This window comes from Trichosurus vulpecula, chromosome 4 (genome assembly GCF_011100635.1).
Source record: "Trichosurus vulpecula isolate mTriVul1 chromosome 4, mTriVul1.pri, whole genome shotgun sequence".
NCBI lineage: Eukaryota > Metazoa > Chordata > Mammalia > Diprotodontia > Phalangeridae > Trichosurus > Trichosurus vulpecula.
Window position 1 is genome coordinate 280,910,736 of NC_050576.1, and position 19,714 is coordinate 280,930,449.

At 50.2% G+C, this 19,714-nt stretch overlaps 1 protein-coding gene across 1 annotated transcript; it reads left to right on the forward strand.

The window, feature by feature from the left end:
* The first annotated feature begins 423 nt into the window (after nt 1-423).
* Nucleotides 424-19,294, forward strand: PTPRN (protein tyrosine phosphatase receptor type N). Its single transcript, XM_036758263.1, has 23 exons — nt 424-568; nt 2,169-2,219; nt 2,467-2,580; nt 3,499-3,595; nt 4,335-4,596; nt 4,680-5,055; nt 5,439-5,570; nt 5,987-6,021; nt 6,414-6,679; nt 6,965-7,051; nt 7,418-7,497; nt 7,652-7,716; nt 10,152-10,370; nt 10,922-11,122; nt 11,248-11,395; nt 11,632-11,705; nt 12,198-12,275; nt 12,481-12,600; nt 13,880-14,046; nt 17,264-17,317; nt 17,768-17,832; nt 18,065-18,138; nt 18,454-19,294. The coding sequence occupies exons 1-23, from the start codon at nt 472-474 to the stop codon at nt 18,523-18,525; spliced, it is 2,934 nt and encodes a 977-aa protein (XP_036614158.1). The 5' UTR covers nt 424-471; the 3' UTR covers nt 18,526-19,294.
* The last annotated feature ends 420 nt before the right edge of the window (nt 19,295-19,714 follow it).

A 19,714-nucleotide genomic window follows, 5' to 3' on the forward strand; every position in this document is an offset into this window, starting at 1 on the left:
GAGATCTTTATGGAGACTGGGCTAGAAAGGAAATGTGAATGATGCAGAAAGCTAATTCACCCTAATCTGTGGCACCTTGCCCCTCGTACCCCCACCTCCACCTCGTCTTCCCACAGTTAGGGGTAGAGTCTGATGCAGAGGCGGAACAAATGGCAATTAGGGGTGTGGCTTACATAAAGGGGTGGACCTTCAAAGGAGGGGTCTTCATGATGCAGACCCTCTAGAGGGCAGGGGTATGACGACATTTATGACGCAAAAGCCAGTCTGAGAAAATAAGGAATGGAGAGGTGGGAGAGTCGTCGCTGGGACCGCCCATGATTGGACAAGCAACACTGTGAGGGGCGTGTGAAACCCACCTCTGAAGTGGGTGGGGTGTGCCGTGGCCCCGCCCGAGCCCCCTTGCGTCCGGCTCCCGCCAGTGTCGCTGCGGTGCTGCCTGGGGAACCTGCGCGCGCCGAGAGGAGGAGGAGGATGCGGCGGCTCCCGGGGTTCTGGGGGTTCCGACTGCTTTTCTGCCTCCTGCTATTGACCGCTCGCCTTGCGGGCAGCAGCGCCACCAGCGCCCACGGTCAGGAGGAAGCCTAAGGGTTGGGGAAATGGGAAGGGGGCGAATCCCAGGATAAGGGGTGTAGGGGTACGGAGTCCAGAGAGAAGGGGACAAGGACTCGGGAAGGAACTGGGTGGGGAAGGGGGGATGAAAGAAATAGGGGGAGGGAGCAAGGGGGCGTAGTCCTGGGGGTGGGGCCTGGGATATGGAGGCGGGACCTTAGGGGAAGTGGGCTTGGGAGGTGATGGGCCCTTAGCTTCAGAGAAGGGGGGTGGGGGTGGGATGGACTTCAGATTTGAAGGGTTTAAGACCGAGGCAAATGAAAGGGCCACAGCGAGCTCAGGAATAAGTCGGGACAGGAAAGTGGGGAGAAGAGAAGAGCATCTCTTGGGGATCGCAAAAAGGTTCCAGATATGAGTTTGAGCATCCTAGGCTGCAGGAGCCTGGGAAGCCGGCTAGCGGGGTTCAGGGGCTCTGAAAAAGAAGGTTGAGTCGGAAGAGGGACCAAGGTTTCCCAGAGAGGCCGGGTCAGTCCTCTTCGGAACCCCCAGCACTAAAGGGAAGCTGGGGGCGTAGGGGCCGGAGAAGATAGAGGGGGGAGGGGGTCTTTTCCCTCTTTCCCCCCCTTCCCCCATCCCCCGGGCCCGGCGCTGACTCACGGCTGAGCGGCCGGAGACAGAGTCAGTCGCTGACTCACGAACTGGGGGCGGGGGGGGGGGGGGGGGGGGGGGGGCGCGTGGGTAAGGGGAGTGAGCAGGCTGACTCCTAGTCTGACACCCCCCTTTCCAGGCCGGTCCTTGTCTTTGAGGACCGAGGGGAGAGCATCCAGTGGCCGTGTGGGTTCTGACGGTGGGGATGGTTAACAGGCCTCACGCAAATGCCTCGCCCATTCCCCTCCCCACCTCCCATCACCGTCCTGAGCAGCTGGATACCAAACCCTCGGCCCCACCCGGTCCTGAACGTCAGCACCCTGGACAGTGGCAGAGTGTTCTGGGCTGGTTGTCGGCTCTTGAGCAGCCCTGAGGACTGCTTCATTTTTCCATCAGCCCCACAATTCCTGTTTCCCACCCTCCGAAGCCCCTCCTGCCCCCAAGTCCTTTTCACCATAGGAGGGTACTGGTCTCCACCCCTTCCACATTCCCACCCCCATTGTTCACTATGTAAGTGGGAGGCCCTCCCCATTTCCAAGCCGTCAGTGCCCAGAGGCCTTACATCCCAGAAGGACCCTACAAAGTAGCTGAGCTAGGCTTCCTGTCTCACTAACCCCCTCGTCATGATAACATCCCTCATCTTTGTCAATGTCTTGCAGGTCTTCTGAATGTTGTTCCCATAGGAGGAGCTGTAGAATACTGAATGTGTGTAAACAGTTTCATTGTACATATGGGGAAACTGAGGCTTTCAGGAATCATGTTGCCAAGATCCTGATTAACCCTGGGTTTAGATCCTAATACTTTCTTTCCCCAAGGATTCCAGACCTCCTCCTGCACCATTTCTCTTAACGTATATGCAACCCTCCCTAGGATGGATCCAAATGACCTTCCCCACCCCTCCCTTTTTCCATCTGTATGACTATCTGATTTGCTTGGCTGGCAAATCGGTGAACTCATCTGTCCATCCACAGGCTGCCTTTTTGACCGTAGGCTCTGCTCTCATCAGGAGGTCTGTATCCAGGGTGAGTGGAGAAAGGAAAGTCAGCTACGTGGCAATGAGAGCTGTGGATAGGAAGAAGGGAAGAGGTGGGAGGAGGGAACACTTGATTGTATCAGGAGCTGATGGGGAGGAGTCCCATCTCACCTGGTCTTCTGGGAGCATGGTTTTCATGACCCCTCAGGAGTCAAGAGAGGGGGTGTGCTGAGGTTTGGCAATATATGAAATTCGATACCTGGCAATGTGTCCTAGAAATATCCTTGTGCCCCTAGATGGTTTGTTTGGACAGTGCCAGACTGGTGCAGGGAGAGTCAGGCCCCTGCTGCAGGTCACCTCACCCATCCTCCAGCGATTGCAAAGTGTGCTTCGGCAGCTAATGTCCCAAGGTAAGTGAGGTATAAAGAGGTTGGGGGGAGAGGGGTAGGAGTCTGTAGAGTTGAAGCTTTTCCTAGAGAAATAGGTGCCTCTTCCCTGTCCTAATCTACCCTTAACATTTCTACCACTCTTATATCTATAATCATCCATTCTCTTACCTACTTAGTGAAGTTAAGCCAACATTTGGGGAAACTGTATTTTGATGGACACTAGAGCATCCCAAAAGAACCATTTAGACCAGGACAGAGGCCAGTAGGGCCGGCATACAATGCTCTTGACCAGCCCCGCATTTTAGTTCTGCCTGAGCATGGGACCAGGGACCTAAGAATTATTTTACTGGAAGAACTTTTTTTCAAACGTGAATTGTAAGGTCAGGGCAGACTACACAGGGAGGAAAAGAAAGGAGAGAGATGGAGCATATATGATTCCTTAAGGCTGTTTTATCTGGGAAATAAAACTAAGGAGCCCTTACTTATCAGGGGAGGAACAGAAATGAGAGCTGCCTCAGAATCATCAAAGATAGTTTTAGGGGAGCCCAGCATGGTGGTACTGCGATCCTTGCTGAAAGAGTAGGCTGAGGCTAGTGGATCTCTTAAACTCAGAAATTCTGAGCTGCTGTAGAGCTACTAAGTCTGGCACCAACATGGTGGGTCCTCAGGAGTGGGGGGCCATGAATAAACACCAACCTGGATGAGATAGGGAGATTCAGTCTCAAAAACAAAACAACAGAAAGATAATTTAGAAGGAGGTATTCAAAGATAGCTAAAAATGCACCCTTCTTGGCTGGCCCTGAGTCCTTCCCATTCTCTCCTTGATCTACGTTCCCTTCAACATACACATTGGGAATCATTTTTAGTCTCATTCTGGTTCTCTGGATGAACTAGCCTGTCCCAAAGTACCATCCCCTTTGGGTTCCTCCACCCCTTCAGGCCTATCCTGGCATGATGACCTCACTCAGTATGTGATATCCCAGGAGATGGAGAGGATCCCCCGCCTCCGACCACCAGACCCTGGCTCCAAGGACAGGTAGGGCCTGGGGACATGTGGGACAAGGAGAGCACTCACCACCACCCCCAGCTTAGGCTGATGGATTTTGTAACCCATCTGAAAGGATTTAGTTGCTGAAAAAAGGAGAGAGTAGAACATCTGAGAAAGGTACAGGGGATTGTGGGGCTGAGTCAAGGTTGTGGCACAGTTTTGCCAGTCTCAGCCAGCCTGCCACCACTCCAGGAGTTGACTATTGGTAACAAAGTAATTAACTGCTCTTCTGCTCACCCCTCATTTCACATGCATATATGACATTCTTGGGCCATGAAGAGATAGGCCATATGGATGGCAGTTCCCTGGTGCTCAGCTCTCCTTGTCTGTCTCTCCTGTACTAAGGAAGGGAGGGACATAAACAGAGGGACAAAGAACATTGAACATATAGTAGACAATGGCATGGTGGATAGTGGGCATCTGAGTGACCTAGAGCTTTGAAACCCAGCATACAATCCTACTACCACAACTGGGAAGGAGAGATTTGCTCTCCCTTCCTCACATCCTCACACTGCTTGTTCCTAGCAGCTGCTTTTGTGGGGCCAGGAAGACCAGGTTAAGGGAGGAGTTAGCCCAGCCTTGCTGCCTCCTTGTAGTGGAAGTCACATCTACTCAAGGCCCAAGCTCTTCTTTCAGCTAACTCTAGGGTTTAATGTACCACTGCTCTTCCTTCCCCACCTGCTACCTATCTGTCCTTCCCCACCACACACATTGCTTTCTTCCCCAGGTCCAGCCTGGCATCCAGGAGACCTGCTCTCCCTGGAGAGTTGCTACCACCTGGCTCTGCCACAGGCTCCACCCCACCAGCCCAACAACGACTTCAGAGGCCTCTGCTGGGTGGGGGTGGGGGTGGGGGTGGGGCTCTGCTGCCTTCCCTCCCAGCTGACCTGCTGCCTCCACTCCTGGAGCATCTGCTGCTGCCCCCACAGCCCCCACTCCCTGCCCTGAGCTATGAGCCCACACTGCTGCAGCCCTACCTATTCCACCAGGTGAGACCCAAGAGGAGCCATTCCTTGGCCTCCCAACGTACCCCCAACTTTCTTCTGACCATAAACTCTGCTTTCCCACACAGTTCGCCTCCCAGGAAAGTTCCCGGGCCCTGGAGAACCCCGCAGGGTTGGTCACAGTCGTCCCTCAGCCAAAGGCCGAGGCCCCAGCCCTCTTCAGCAGAGCTGCTTCTAAGAATGTGTTTGGTGCCCATCCCAGCCTTTCCTACAGGAACCCTCCAGGGCCTGTACCTGCTCAGCTGTTCCAGGACCCTGGACTCCTCTACCTGGCTCAGGAGCCTGCCTCAGTCAGGGTCAAGGGTCAAAGGCTACAAGAACAGGGAAGCGACAGCCAGGGAGGAGATTCTCCAAAGACCCATGGGGAGGAAGGGATAAAGGGCACTGGAGATCAGGAACCAGAGCCTCCTGCTTTAGCATCCCTATCACCAGGCCTCCAACCAGGTAACTGAGTCTTCTACTTGCTCATCATTCCATTTTCCCATTCCATCTTTCTTCCTTTTCTTCCATCCATCTATCTTTCCCTTCTTTCAGCCAGTTGTCCCCATCTTATGGATAGCTCAGCCTGTCCAGGACTGTGGCTCCTTAGATGAAATCCAGAATGCCTCTAACACTTTTCACATGAGTAGTCTTCTCAGAACACTTGGAAATGGGCTGGGGAGAGGATTGGCTTCCTCAGTATATCAGTAGAAGCTATTCAAGTCACTAGGTCCTCCTCATCCATTCCTCTGTATCCCTTGTATCTTTGGCACACCACATCCCTTCCTCCCCTTGCATCCCCATCCCCAGCTCTAAGCCCTCTCTGTCTCTCTCTGACTCCCTGGTAGATGTGCTTCTGCAGAGACTGGCAGCAGTGCTGGCTAACTATGGAGTAGAATTAAAGCAGCTGAGTCGGGAGCAACTCACCAGCCTCTACGCTCTGATGCAGCTGCTGCCCAAGGGTGTGGGGAAGAGCCAGGGTGAGTGTCCAGGTGAAGAGATCCCTTTAGGGAGATAATCGGTGTTCCATGGCTACTATGCAAAACCAGGAATTAGGAAGGAAATAAGGAGAAGAGGAGGAAAGCATATCTCATGGAAAGGGGCAGGGCCAGGGCAAGGAAAGCAAGATAGGACCAGAAGGAACAGAAGGGTAGTAATGGTTTAAGAAACAGGAGAGCCAAGGACAAAAAGGAAGGAGAAGGTGGGGGATGATGATAGAGAGGAGCTGGTGACCAGTGGCAAGGCAACAATCTGGATGCCTAATGGGATTAACGGGACCCTAATCAATGACAGGAATATGGCACTGGGATAGATACCTTGATCTGAAGTTCCCTGTCTTCTCTGTGCTGGGTTCTCTTCACCTTAGCTTCATGGGTCTTTTCTATCCTTCCCACAGGTGAAGCTGGAAATACTGATGCTGAGACTAAGAAAGTAAGATAGAGCCCAAACTCTGCTGAATTTACCCCAACACTGACCACCACCTTCTCATAGAACCATGGAATGTTATAACTGGGAAGGAACTTTAGTGATTGCTTCTAATTCAGCATCCCTTCCTTATGTACAGATGGGGAAAATGTTACATAGAGAGATGGTCACACAGTTAATGAGAGGCAGGGCCAAGACGAGAACACACTTCCAACTACTAGTCCAGGGTCTTTCCACCATTTCATGTTGCTTTGTCACTCCATTCCAGCCTCGTTGTTTGAGGTACCCATACAACAGAACTCTCAGAGTCCTAGATACAATCATGTTAGGGCTCCCTTTGTAGTGCTTCTACTAACCTGGGCCAACCCCTCAAGTCTCTATTTTCCTCTTTTCGACAGGTAATGGAAGGAGGCATGCAGCACGCAGTAGATAGAGTAGAATCTCCTTCTGCCATGGCCTCCTTGCCTGAACTCCCTGTTGGTAGCACCACCCCAATTCATGCCCAGGGGGCCAAAGTGGAAGGCCCCACAGAGCCACCACCTTCCCTTGTTATGCCTGTCCTGATGGAGAAGAAGAGTCCACTGAATCAGAAAGGACTCTCTGGGGGAGATCAGCTCCCAGCTCCCTCTGCAGAGGAGTATGGCTACATAGTCACCGACCAGAAGTAAGAATTCTTGAGAAGGGAAGAGCATGGGAATCCAGAGGCAGGCAAGGGGGCTAGAGGAAGTGAGACAGGCAGACTACCTGCCTTGCATAAAATAAAGGCAACAAACTGTTGTAGATAAAAAAGGAACATTAGACCTGAAAGAAGATGGGAACTGATGATTATATGGTGGGAGAGGGAGGCAGTGGTGGTGGCGGCGGCAAGGAGGCTGCTTACTGGGCTCTGAATGCTGTGGAATGAATGTCTCTCCCTCCCTCCCATTTCCTCTGCCCATTCAAACCCCAGGCCCCTGGGACTGACTGCTGGTGTCAGACTGTTGGAGATCTTGGCAGAACACATCCACATGTCTTCTGGGAATTTCATCAATATCAGGTGGTGCCAATGCCCTGAACTTTTGGGTGAAGGAATATAGGCAGGGGCGGGGGGGGGAAGGTAGATGAACAGCAAGGTGAAAGGCAGAGTCCACTTCTTCTTCCTTGAGGTGTCGGAGAAGGGATGGGTGTGGGGAGCAGCAGTAGCCAAAGTGGCTCCTTGTTCTCTCTGAGATGCAGCCATGTCTGGGCTTGATGGCACACTTAGGGGTATGTGCCCATTATCTAATCTACAACCAGTCTCAGATCTCTCATTGTTTCCCCTAGAGAGCTTAAGCTATCTCTTCCTTAGTCCTACCAAGTACAGCTTTACCATCAGTGACTGAGCCTTGGGGGTTGAGACCATGACTTGGCTCCTACCTTACAGTGTGGTGGGATCAGCCCTCACCTTCCGAATCCGGAACAACGAGCAGAACATGTCTCTGGCTGACGTGACACAGCAAGCTGGTAAATGCCACCCCCAGACCAATCTTGACCCCTGACTCAGGTCTGTTCACCATCATCCTGACTACCTCAGTTTACCTAGAGGGCTTGGCATAGCACGGGGTGGTGTAAGGATTCTTGTGAGCTGAAAAAGGCCTAAGATGTCTCCTTCTTGTAGGACTGGTGAAGTCAGAGCTGGAAGCAGAGACGGGGTTCCGAATCGTGCAGACAGGGGTGGGCCAGGTATGCAAGAAAGTCTTTCTTTTTAACCTGGGGCTAATGCCAGTGCCAGTGTCTCTGGGGAATATAGGAAGGGGTGTTAGTGGTACACAGGGAAACTGAGGTACAACTTAGAGAATTGGCTTAGGATCAAAGGATTGACACCTGGAAGGGACCTCAGAAGGGTCCAATGTCAGGCAGTTAATAAACATTTACTGAGCACCATGATAGGTGCTAAAGTATACAAAGAAAATAAAAGGTCTCTGATCTCCAGCTTACATTCTCACTGGACAGATATAACATGTACACAGACTTTATACACATACACACAGAGACATAGTGTACTGGTAATAAAATTCAAATTTGAAGAGGGGAGAGCATTAGGAGGAATCAAGAAAGAGAGAAACAGAAGAGATAAACCCCACCTGAGTCTTGAAGATAAAGTGGTAGAGATCAGTGTGATTTCAGATTCTTAGCATTCTCTGGGACTCAGGCACCACATCTGTAAGTGAGGAGTTTGGACTCTGTGTCCTCTGTGGTCCCTTCCAGTTCTGATATCCTTTGGTTCTGTAGAGATGGTGATGGCCCAAGTGTCTCAGGGCCAGGGAAAAGACCGCCCTGCCCTTACATGCTGTTCTCTCTGTTACCAGCAGGGGGTGCTCCTGGATTTGCCAAATGAGAGCACCATCTTTTGGGTTTCTATGAGAAAAATTTGGGATAAAGAGAGGGGAGGGGAAAGAAGAGAAACCTTGGGTCAGGTTAAGATAGGGGTTTTTTTAGCAAGTTCTTTTATAACTACCTGGATTAAAATGTAAATACCCAGAAAGAATGGGCTGGGAAGGCTACCTCCTCCTAAAAGCAAGCTCTGCCTTACTACCATACCTGAAATTCTACCATTTCTTTCTTTTGGGTTAAGCATCACCTCCTCCCCTCTTTTAAAATGTAGATAACCTTGGGAAGAGCAACAGACGCTGTTTTTATACATTTTCGTGACTGACTTGGTCATAGTAGTGATGGAGATGTGCCATGGCAGGAAGGCATTAGGGCCCAGAGTCTGAAGGCAGGCCTTGACACTTATTGGTTGGGTGGCCTTGGGCAAACTGCTTAACCTCTCTTAATCTCATTTTCCTCCTATGTAAAATGAGAGGATTGGATTAGATGAGAGGTTCTTAACCTTTTCTGGGTCATGGACCTTCCCTCCCCGGTGAAGCTTATGGACCCCATCTTAGAATAATGTTCCTAAATACATAAAATAAAAAATATAAGATTGCAAAGGACACCAACTATACTAAAATACGGTTTATAAACTATTAAAAAAACAAGTTGATGGTTGCCAGGCTAATAACCCTTGGATCAGATGATGTCTCAGCTGTCTTCCAGCTCTAAGTTCTACAATGTTCTACAATGGAGGGAGGGGAGACGGTGTAGTTAGTTAGGAAAAAGCAGCCTGGACTTGGAGCCAGAAGACCTGGTTTTGAGGCCTGGCTCTGCTTCTTACTAGCTGGGTAAGTCACTCCTCATATGTGAAAAGATGGGGTTGAACTAAATGATCTCTTAGGGCACTTCTAGCTCTGATAGTCTGAGCAGAGCTGAAAGGAAGAAACTCAATCAACAAGTCTTTATTAAACACCATCAACTATGTGCCAGACATCAAGGTGACAAAGTGCCAAATGAGTTAGTCCCTGCTCTTGAGCTTCTTCACTATCAGAAATGGTAGCCTTTTCTTCCTCCCTCTCTCTTTTCCTCCCTTCCTTCTTTCCTCCCTCCTTTCCTCCCTTCCTTCTTTCCTCCCTCCCTTCCTCCCTTTCTTCTTGCTTCTCTCCCTTCCTTCTTTCCTTCCTTTCTTTCATCTCTGGTGCTTAGCACATTTGTTGTTGCTGAGTTGTTCAATCATGTCTGACTTTTCATGGCCCCATTTGAGATTTTCTTGGCAAAGATACTGGAAGAGTTTGCCATGTCCTTCTCCAGCTTTTTATAGATGAGGAAACTGAAGCAAACAGGGTTAAGTGACTTACCCAGGGTCACATAGCTAGTGAATGTCTGAGGTCAGATTTGAACTCAGGTCCTCCTGACTGTGCCACCTAGCTGCCCACGTATAAATGTTACTGATTATTATTGTTATTATTAATAGGTGTTTTTTGACTGACAACTGTAAAGGAAAATCTGGGCACCAATTTTAATGACTTTGCAATTTTTCCAAGTATCTGTCCTGCTTTTACCCTAAACCACCAAGCAGAATGATGTTGGGCAAGGGGACCAAAGAATCATCAGGGATTGCTTTAACTGACCCCTTCCAGGAGTATCAGCTTAGCTTAAGATTGAGGCTATGGCTTATATCACCCTTGAACATTTCTGTCCTGACCAAATGAAAAGTGGATGGGGCTGGGGAAAGTGGCTTCTTCCTTTCCACCTCCCTTGAACTCAGTAAACTCACCTCCCTTATAAAACACTGTCAACAGCGTGAAGAAGCAGCTGCAGTACTGCCCCGGCCAGCTCGAGGGACCCCCCCACTTCGTTCTGTGCTGCTGACCCTGGTGGCCCTGGCAGGCGTGGCAGGGCTGCTAGTGGCTGCAGCCTTGGCCATCTGTTTGAGGCAGCATGGGCGACTTCGAGAAAAGGAACGCCTGGCAGCCCTGGGGCCTGAGGGAGCCCATGCAGATACCACCTTAGAGTACCAGGTCTGTGGTCCCTAGGGCTACTCATGGGAGATGGGGGAGGGAGGAGCTTAGAAAAGGCCAGGACACCTGGGACTGATGTGGTGGATGAACAAGCAAATAGTAGGGCACAGTACGGAGAGGAGGAGACTTGGGAAGTTAGTTGAATCACCAAGTAGTGAATTCCCTCTAGCAGAGGCTAGATGTTGACCACAGGTGTTATTATCCCCTATGAGTGACAAATCCCATTCAAATAGGCCTTCAGCTGTAAGAAGAGACATAAAAAGAATAGAGTTCTTCCCTCTGAAACTGTATTCATTTTGAAATCAACCAAACCCAGTAGACTCAGGGAGAGCAGGGACCATCCTGTCTAATTTGGTATCTCCCCCAACACCCCACCCGTCACTCTATACTCTGAAGGATAGAGTTAGCCGTAATTATTTCTTGAATGAATTAAACCATGGAACAAAAGGTCCCGATATATAAAACTCAGATATTGATGAGAAGTCTAAAGGATGTCTTTGGGCCCTACCTGATGACTTCTGAACATGGTCTCACTTCTTCTGGTTCCCCAGGAACTGTGCCGCCAGCACATGGCCACTAAGTCTCTGTTTAGCCGGTCAGAGGGACCACCAGAGCCTTCGAGGGTGAGCAGCATCTCCTCTCAGTTCAGTGATGCTGCCCAGGCCAGTCCCAGCTCCCACAGCAGCACTCCATCCTGGTGTGAGGAGCCCGCCCAAGCCAACATGGACATCTCCACAGGACACATGATCCTGGTTAGTATGGAAACTAAGGGGAAAGGGGCTGTACCAGAGAGAGCAGGGGCTGGCACACGAAGGGTTAAACTAGTCTGATGGGAAGTGGGAAAGAAGGGTACCAAGGTGTGGCTTCTACTCTCCAGGCATATATGGAGGATCACCTGAGAAACCGTGATCGGCTGGCCAAGGAGTGGCAAGCCCTGTGTGCCTACCAGGCAGAGCCCAATGCTTGTAGCATGGCTCAGGGTGATGCCAACCTCAAGAAAAACAGGAACCCTGACTTCGTGCCCTGTGAGTGGCCCCTGACCCCAGCCTAGTAGGGAACTGGCCCTACCCACTCCCCTTTTTGTTCCAGGGTTCCAGGTTGTTGGGCCAAGGGGTGATTTGTTACAATAGGGCTTGAGGAAGTATCCTGGGTATCCCTAAGGGGGAACCCTTTCTTGGTGGAGGGGCTGGCTGGTGGGGGAGGTGCTAGTGCCCTGATGACCCAAAGATGGGGTGTGGTGTGGGGGTTGGGTTCTGTGCAGATGACCATGCCCGAATCAAGCTGAAGGTGGAAAGCAGTCCTTCTCGGAGTGATTATATCAACGCTAGTCCCATTGTGAGTATCGAACTTCCCACCACCAGCAAAAAAAGCCAACCCCAACTCCCATACCATGCTGAGCTTCTTTCTTTTCCCTAGCAGGTCATCATTTCTATCATGAATTCTACTTTGTCATGGCATCTATCCTGGCCCCAGCCACTAAAAAGCCTTGTCTATTATTAATCTAATAATGATACTACTAATAATGCACATTTATAGAATGCTTTAAAGCCTACAAAATGCTTTCCTCACAATAGCCCAGCCAAAGTAGTTATTGTAAGTATTGTCATCTCCATGTTAGGGATGAGCAAAGCTGAGACCCAAGGTCATACCACTGATGAGCTAGGATTTGAACCCAGGCTTCTCCAAGTTCAACCTTCTTTTTACTGTCCTACACAGTTTCCTCTAGCAGCTAAACTAAGGTTCAAACCCACCCCCATCCCTTCTGCCCCTGGTATCATTACCTATTCCTAATGGTGATTCCCCTCCACCCCAATATGATGTACCTAGATTGAACATGATCCACGGATGCCAGCCTACATCGCCACTCAGGGCCCACTGTCCCACACTATTTCGGACTTCTGGCAGGTGAGCTCCCAGAGAAAAGTGGGGGTGAATGAGGAGGGCTGCCCCAGGGGACTACCCACAACTCCACCTAGGTGCAGCCTTAGGAACTGGGGAAGTGCGCAGGAGTCTACTAGAGCAGATGTCCTGGCCCCCTGCTCCTGTCCTCTCCTCTTCCTCCTCCTCCTCCTCTGACCCCTCTAACACTGTGGCATCTCTCCTCCCTCAGATGGTGTGGGAAAATGGTTGCACAGTCATCGTGATGCTGGCACCCTTGGTGGAGGATGGAGTCAAACAATGCGACCGCTACTGGCCAGATGAGGGCTCATCCCTCTATCATGTCTATGAGGTTGGGCAGGACCCCAAGAGACCATGGGAGGAAAGGGAGGGGGGAAGAAAGGAAAGAAACAAAACAGAGAGGGAGGAGGAAAACCATGCATGCAGAAAAAGGAAGAAACAGAACCTTCCACAAACTCTTCACCCTCTAAAGAAAGAAAAGAAGGAGCCTGGGATTAGAGATCTAATAATCCCTCCCCCTCCCCCCCGCCCCTGCACCAGCCCTTGATATGTTTATCAATCAATGTTTCTGAAGCACTTGCTCTTTTGCCCAGCACTGTGCTGGGTACCCTTACTGGGTACCCTGTGGAGATAAAAAGAAATTTAGATAGGACTCATGCCCCCCAGGGGCTTATAGTTTAGCTTGGGCAGCCAGAGGCACACACATGAGAAATGACAAGGTGACACTAATGGTCTAGAGAAGGATTTGTGGTTGTAACAGCACTTTGATCCTCATAACCAACCTGACAGCTAGGGAATGCAGGTGTTATTATCCCCATTCATAAACGAAAAAAACAGAAGCTCAGGGTTATTTAGGTGACTTTCCAAAGGTGACCCAGTGGCATGGAGGTAGGGAAGAGCACTAGATTAAGTCAGGAGACCTGTGTTCCAATCCTGGTCCTGTCTCTTGCTAGCTTTTCCTTGCCAGGGTCTCACTTTGCTCACATGTAAAATGAGATGGGGCAGCTAGGTGGCACAGTGAGGAGAGCACTGGCCCTGGAGTGGGGAGGAGCTGAGTTCAAATGTGGCCTCAGACACTTGACACATGTACTAGCTGTGTGACCTTGGGCAAGTCACTTAACTCCAATTGCCGTGCCAAAAACAAACAAAAAAAGAGAGGGTTGGACAGCTAGTTAATCTCTAAGGGCCACTGTAGTCAAATCAACAAGCATTTTATTAATCGAGTACTATAGACCAGGCTCAAGGAATACAAAGAAAGTCAGAAACAGTCCCAGCCCCTGAAGAATCTCCCATTCTAATGCAGACAACCATGCATGTACAAGATATATTCAAGGTAAATTGAGTAGCTCAAGACAGCCATTGCCCTAGAGGAGTTCAGAAGAAGGGGAGAGATTCCTGTCAGCCAGGGTGGTTAAGGGAGACTTCAAGAAAGAGGCTGGGCTTGAAAAAGTCCAGTAGGTGGAGAGGGAAAGGTTAGGTGGTGGAGAGTCTTCAGAGTGGGGGATCAAAGGTTGGAAAGCACAAGATACATGCTGGGGACAGCGAGGAGCCCTCCCCCTCCCCTATTAACAAAGGAGACCACCTGGAGACTGAGCCCCTACTCCATGCAGGTGAACCTGGTTTCGGAGCACATCTGGTGTGAAGACTTCCTGGTGCGCAGCTTCTACCTGAAAAATGTGCAGTCCCAAGAGACACGCACGCTCACCCAGTTCCACTTCCTCAGCTGGCCAGCTGAGGGCACCCCAACCTCGACTCGGCCCCTGCTGGACTTCCGCAGGTGAGCACCAGGCCCTGAGATGTGGGATAAAGCTGAAAGAGGACAGGGATGGGATGGAGCCAGAAATAGATTTGGTCTGATTTGAGAGAAGCGAGGAGGATAGAAATTTAATAATTTAGGGTAAGCAGGAGCACACGTGTCCCTGGTCAGGGGACCCTGGAGCCTTGAGAGGCCAGGTTTAGGGGAGAAACTCCTTCATGTCCCAGAGCCTTAGTAACACACTGTCTGCTCCTTCGTTAGGTAGAGGGAGATGAGGGGTGGGGGAGACGGTGCGTTTTGTGAAATGGAACTCACAATGAGGCTCAGGTTCCAGTTACCTCATGTCTCCCAGCCTACCTCTTTCCTCCATGGATCAGTTCATAACATCTAGGAAGCCCTGCCTCCTCTCCTTTCAGCTCAGTAGTGGGTGGGTGAGGAGTAAAAAGCCAGCTGAGTGGAGTGATAAGATCAGACTTAAGAATTGGCCATCTAGTCCACCACCCTCAATTTTCCAGATGAGGAAACGGAGGTCCAGAGAAGTGACTCCCTCAAGGTCACATAGCTAATAAAATAGTAGAGCCGGGATTTGAACCCCAGGTCCTCTGACTCCAAATCCATGGCTTCTTCCACTGCACTATGTTGTGCCCTGCCTTGGGGGCTCCCTCTCTGACCTCTCCCCCTGGGCTGCTCTCCCCTCTCCGCATCTTTCAATCCAGGACTGTCTTCTCTGTGTCCATCTCTTTTCTGGGTCTCTCCGAATTCCTTTGATCCCCTGCCAGTCTGTGTCTCTCCATCGCCATCTGTCCCTGTCCTCCCTGCTTGTTCTGTCTCCTCAGTTGCTCTCCCTTTTCTCTCTGTCTCTGTCTCTCTCTGTCTCTGTCTCTCTCTCTCCCTCACAGCTGCCTGTGTCATTTTTGTGATCTGCAGCTAGTATTCTGACTTCAGTTGCATAGTCACAAAAGTGATCATTGGCAGGTGTGGCTGCCGCACGGACAGGATGGATGGGCCCCAGGAAAGCCCCAGCGGGGCCGCCTTGAGAGGACAGGGCCCTGGGGGACCCTGACAAAGGGCAGGGAAGAGAGGGAGGAAAGATGTTGTTATTGCTTCTTGGGGCTTTGCTGAATCCATTTGGGGGATATGGGGTGGGAAGGAATCCCTTTTGGCCACAAAATCCATTGAGCTTCCCTTGGCATCTCTTCTACCCCTACCACCTCTGTGGGATACTCCCCTTTGGACAGACAGGCAGAATTGAGAGTTTACCTCCTCAATCTCAATTTTCTGCATCCCCCCACACACCAATCTGTATCCTATATTATAGCCACCCTAAAAACCACTAGGCACTAGAGAAAGAGAAAAGAGAAACTGAGGCTGATATAGGAAAAAGACTTGGCTTCAAATCCTGAGCATTTGGCAAAGTGTTCAGTGTCATCCCTAAACTATCTGACTCTTGTGCTGGAAAAGCTATGTAACCTTGCTCACTCCCTCCCCCAATCAAGTGGATAACCAGTCTCAGAAGGAGGTTAGTCCTGCAGGAGTCACCTGCCCAAACCTGGCTCAAAGCTCCATCCATCTTCCCCAGGGAGCTGGGAGAGGCTTCAGAGATTAGGCTAGTAGGTCTTGTAGGTGATTCACCTTTCCTCCCTAACCTCGAGGAAGATTAGGATTTGAGTCTAGCACTGCCAGTATAAAGGGGGAGATGGTGGGCAAGGCCGGGGTGGGGGGGACAGGGATCCCACAGAGACAATGTGTGATAAGAGATGAATGCTGAGTTGGTCGCTAAGAGATAAACCAAGGAAGGATGAGCTATATTGGAGTGTCAGAAAAGAATCCAGGACCTAAATGGACCAAAAGACTAATGGATACATGACTCAGCTATGCAGTCCCATAGGAATAGAACTGTTTAAAATCTTATATTCTTTCATAAATCCAAAATTTGAAAACTAAAGTGTTACTAAATTAAGGGTCTCTTTACAAGGGGACACCTTGTACAGAGCCACATAGTATGCTGGAGTATAATGTCTTCATATCATACTAATTCCCCATCAGGTTCTGACCCCCTTAGCTAATGAGGGATTCAGAGAACTGAAGAGAAATTGGGCAAGGGTGAAAATGGTCTATGGAATTAGGAGAAGAAGCTGATGGGGAAAAGGAACCACCAAGTGATCCCGAAGAGACAGAGGACTATTCTCTGTGACAAGCTGGCCCTGGGTGGCAGGAACAGGGCAAGGGGAAGATTCCCATGGGCACATTTAAGAAATATAAACTCCTCCCAACACAGGGATTCTAGAGGCTTAGACTCTGTCCTCCCACCCCTAATTACCAACGGCAGGTGCTGCCTTCCCCAGAATCAATTGAGCTGAGGCATGGCCTCTAGTCTTTGCCCTCTCCTCTTCCCTGCTCCCCAGTTTTATTTGGCTGTCCCCCTCCAAACCACCCCTGGGAGTAGTTCCAGTGATTCCACTGGGATCTTATCCAGCCACTGGATAGCTGAAACCACAACCCAAATAGGACTAAACAGGTAGCAATAGGAAGACATTAAGAACAGAGAGGCACCTTACCATGTTCTCCTGTGTTCACGGCAGGGCCCAGCCCTTCCTAGGATGATGCCATGTCGGTCCCTAATGATAGGACACAAACTATGCCTCCCTTCCCAGCTGATTTATGCCTTAGTTTGGCATCTCAAGCTCTTCACAATCTGCCCTCAGCCCATATTTTGAGCTATTACTCTTCTTCATACAACCTATTGTAGCCAAACTGGATTACTTAGCTAATCTTCAAATTCTGCCTGTCGTCTCCCACCTTTGTTCATTTATACAAGCCATCCCCTCATGCCCAGAATGTACTTCTTTCTCTTCTCTGTCTTTTAGATTCCCTGTCTTCCCTCAAGGCTCAGGTTGGGTGCCTCCTTCCTTGTGAAACCCTCCCTGATTCCCCCAAATCCCACTCCCAGATATAAGCATTCTATTCTTCTTTTAATATGTCCAGAGGTCTTAGTCTTAGTGAAAATCTCTCCTTTGCCCCCTTTACCACTCGTCACCTTGTACTCTGCTTACCTGTGTGTACATGTTGTGCCCCCTCAGCAGACTGTAAGCTCTTTGAGGGCAGGTAACTGTGGTTTGTTTTTCTTTGCACTCCCAGGCCTGGTCATGGTACCTCATGTGGAGTCAGCACTTAATAAATGTTTATTGAATTGAATCAAAGTTTTGTGCCTCAGGCTCACACCTGATTTTTGTTGTAGGAAGGTGAACAAGTGCTACCGTGGACGATCCTGCCCCATCATTGTGCATTGCAGGTAACGGGCTGTGTGTGTGTGTGTGTGTGTGTGTGTGTGTGTGTGTGTGTGTATCTGTTGTTAAGCACAATCAGGACAAGAGTGGGGAGGGGGGTGGATGTTCAGGTTATATACCCAGGGCTTCTTCTTCTTGTAGTCCCCTACCCCCACCCCACTGGCTCTTTCTTCTCTCCTCACATTGGGGTGGGAGGAGTGAACAATAGAGGTAATGGAAAATTAGAGAAACCATTCTCTAATAATAGAATTAATACAGATGTTCCCAGAATAGCTCCAATCTTATGGGAACCCCCCCCCATTTTGGTCCCTGATTTCCGTGTTTCATTTTTCTCGGCCTTTACTTAAACCTTTGGCCTCTGATCTCAACCCTCAAATCTCTGACCTGAACATGCATTTCCAGCCCCACTCTGATCTTCTGTACTCCCACCCCATGCCCCATACATTTCATTTCAGCGATGGAGCAGGGAGGACTGGTACTTACATCCTCATTGACATGGTGCTGAACCGAATGGCAAAAGGTGAGGCCTTTTCCCTCCCTTTTCTTCACCTCCAGCTTGTCTCATCTGAGCCCCAAGCCTTCCCAACTTCTATCTGCAGAATCCAAATCTAAGGCCTTGGGAGGGACAGGCTGTCATACCCCGATGTTCTCTCCCATTCTCCCTCTGAGAATGCCTAACATTGCCCAAGACCTTTCTCCTTCAGGGGTCTCCTCCACTCCCTCCAAATTCTCTATGTCTCCCCCTCTACCAGGAGTGAAGGAAATTGACATTGCTGCTACCTTGGAGCACATTCGAGACCAGCGGCCCGGGCTTGTCCACACCAAGGTGGCTCTCTTCCCCTTTGTCCCTGGGCTCATCCCACCTCTCAACACCCCACCCCCACCCCAACTCTCCCTGGCTCTTTTTTTGCTCCCTGGCTCTTTCCTTTACCATATGCCCACTTCTTGGCCCCTAGGACAGCTGGTATAGCTGATATTCACGAAGAAATCTGCACCCCCACCCTGTCTCTGTCCCTTGGTCCCAGCTATTCCTATCACCAGTCCTCGGATTATATGGACTCTTCGTCCCAGCAGGGGGTTTTCTATCTCCTCCAAGGCCTGGACCTGGGCCTCTAACACAGTTCTCTCTCCCTCCCACCAGGACCAGTTTGAATTTGCACTGACGGCAGTAGCAGAGGAAGTAAATGCCATCCTGAAGGCTCTGCCTCAGTGAATAACCCTGCTTCTGCTTCTTCCTGCCCGTCCTGCGGGCATGGTTCAACCCCTGTGCTCCTTCATGGTCTGTGCGAGTATCTCTGTCCTATGCCAGCATTCCCCAATCTGTATCTCCTGCCTCACTCTACCCTGGGCTTCTCAGAGCTAAACCTGAGCCTCTTTCCAAAAAATGGAGTGGGAGTCAGACCCTTATCCTACACACCCCAGATCTCAAGGGTTCCCATGTTCAGGAACCCCAGGTTCCACTAAACGGCAGTTGTCTGCAAGATAAGAGGAGGGGAAGGGAGGGCACAAATTTATCCCTACAGGTTTCTTCCTTTCTTCCTCTGCCAGGCCTTCCAACTGCTGTCTCCCCAAAGGCCCCAGAGTCATGAGGGATTGCCTTTAACTTATTGTACACATTCAGTATGAGTACAAGTATTGGGGGTCGGGGGAGTTTTCAGCCTCAAACTCTACTCCTCCTATCTAACCATCCTCCCAGCCCTACTCTCATTTTCCCACCTTATAAAAGCTTTAGCCCTGCCCTGGGTCCCAAACAGCTACTGCTCAACCTCCCCCTGGGGAGGAAGGAATCCAGGGTCTCTGCCCCAGGATTGTGGCTCTCTGGCATCTTGCCATTTCTGGGCCATCCCTCTTCCTTCTCCCAAATCCCCCAACCACCCAAACTCTCAACTCCCTTTCCCTCCAGTGGTACATCAACCTTTCTAGAAAGATCTAATTTTGTATCGATGTGAATAAATTCCATGTTTTTGTCTGTGCAGCTGCAACTCTGGCTTCTGCCTATCTCTGTCTGCCTGACTCTCAAGGCCCCACCCCAGCCTCTTGTCTCTCTCTCCCAGTTCTGGGGCTTGGTTAGCTGCCAGGTTTACCTTCCTCTCATTAATAGAAAATGTTAATAGCTCTTTCCTGGGGTGCCAATGGATCAACCTCCTTCCTCTACCTTCTGTACCACCTTGATGTCACCCCAATCTCTCCACCACTGGAGGTCTTCCATCCATGAACCCCCAAACTAAAGCAAAGTTTGTTTCATATACTTCTTAGCAGGAAGAGACCTTGGAGCTCATTAAGTGTGATGCTTTCATTTTACAGATATAGAAACTGAGGCACAGAAAGGGGAAACTTTCCAAAGGTTCCAGGCAACATCAGAGCTGGGTTTAAAACCAGAGCCTGCCAGCTTTCTACTGAGT

What these genes read in the sequence shown, in the direction of transcription:
- PTPRN (XM_036758263.1), top strand. Translation starts at nt 472, where the DNA reads ATGCGGCGGCTCCCGGGGTTCTGGGGGTTCCGACTGCTTTTCTGCCTC. An exon ending in GACCCTGGCTCCAAGGACAG is followed by an intron (nt 3,596 to 4,334) that starts GTAGGGCCTGGG and finishes TTTCTTCCCCAG; the next exon opens with GTCCAGCCTGGCATCCAGGA. An exon ending in CTGATGCTGAGACTAAGAAA is followed by an intron (nt 6,022 to 6,413) that starts GTAAGATAGAGC and finishes TCTTTTCGACAG; the next exon opens with GTAATGGAAGGAGGCATGCA.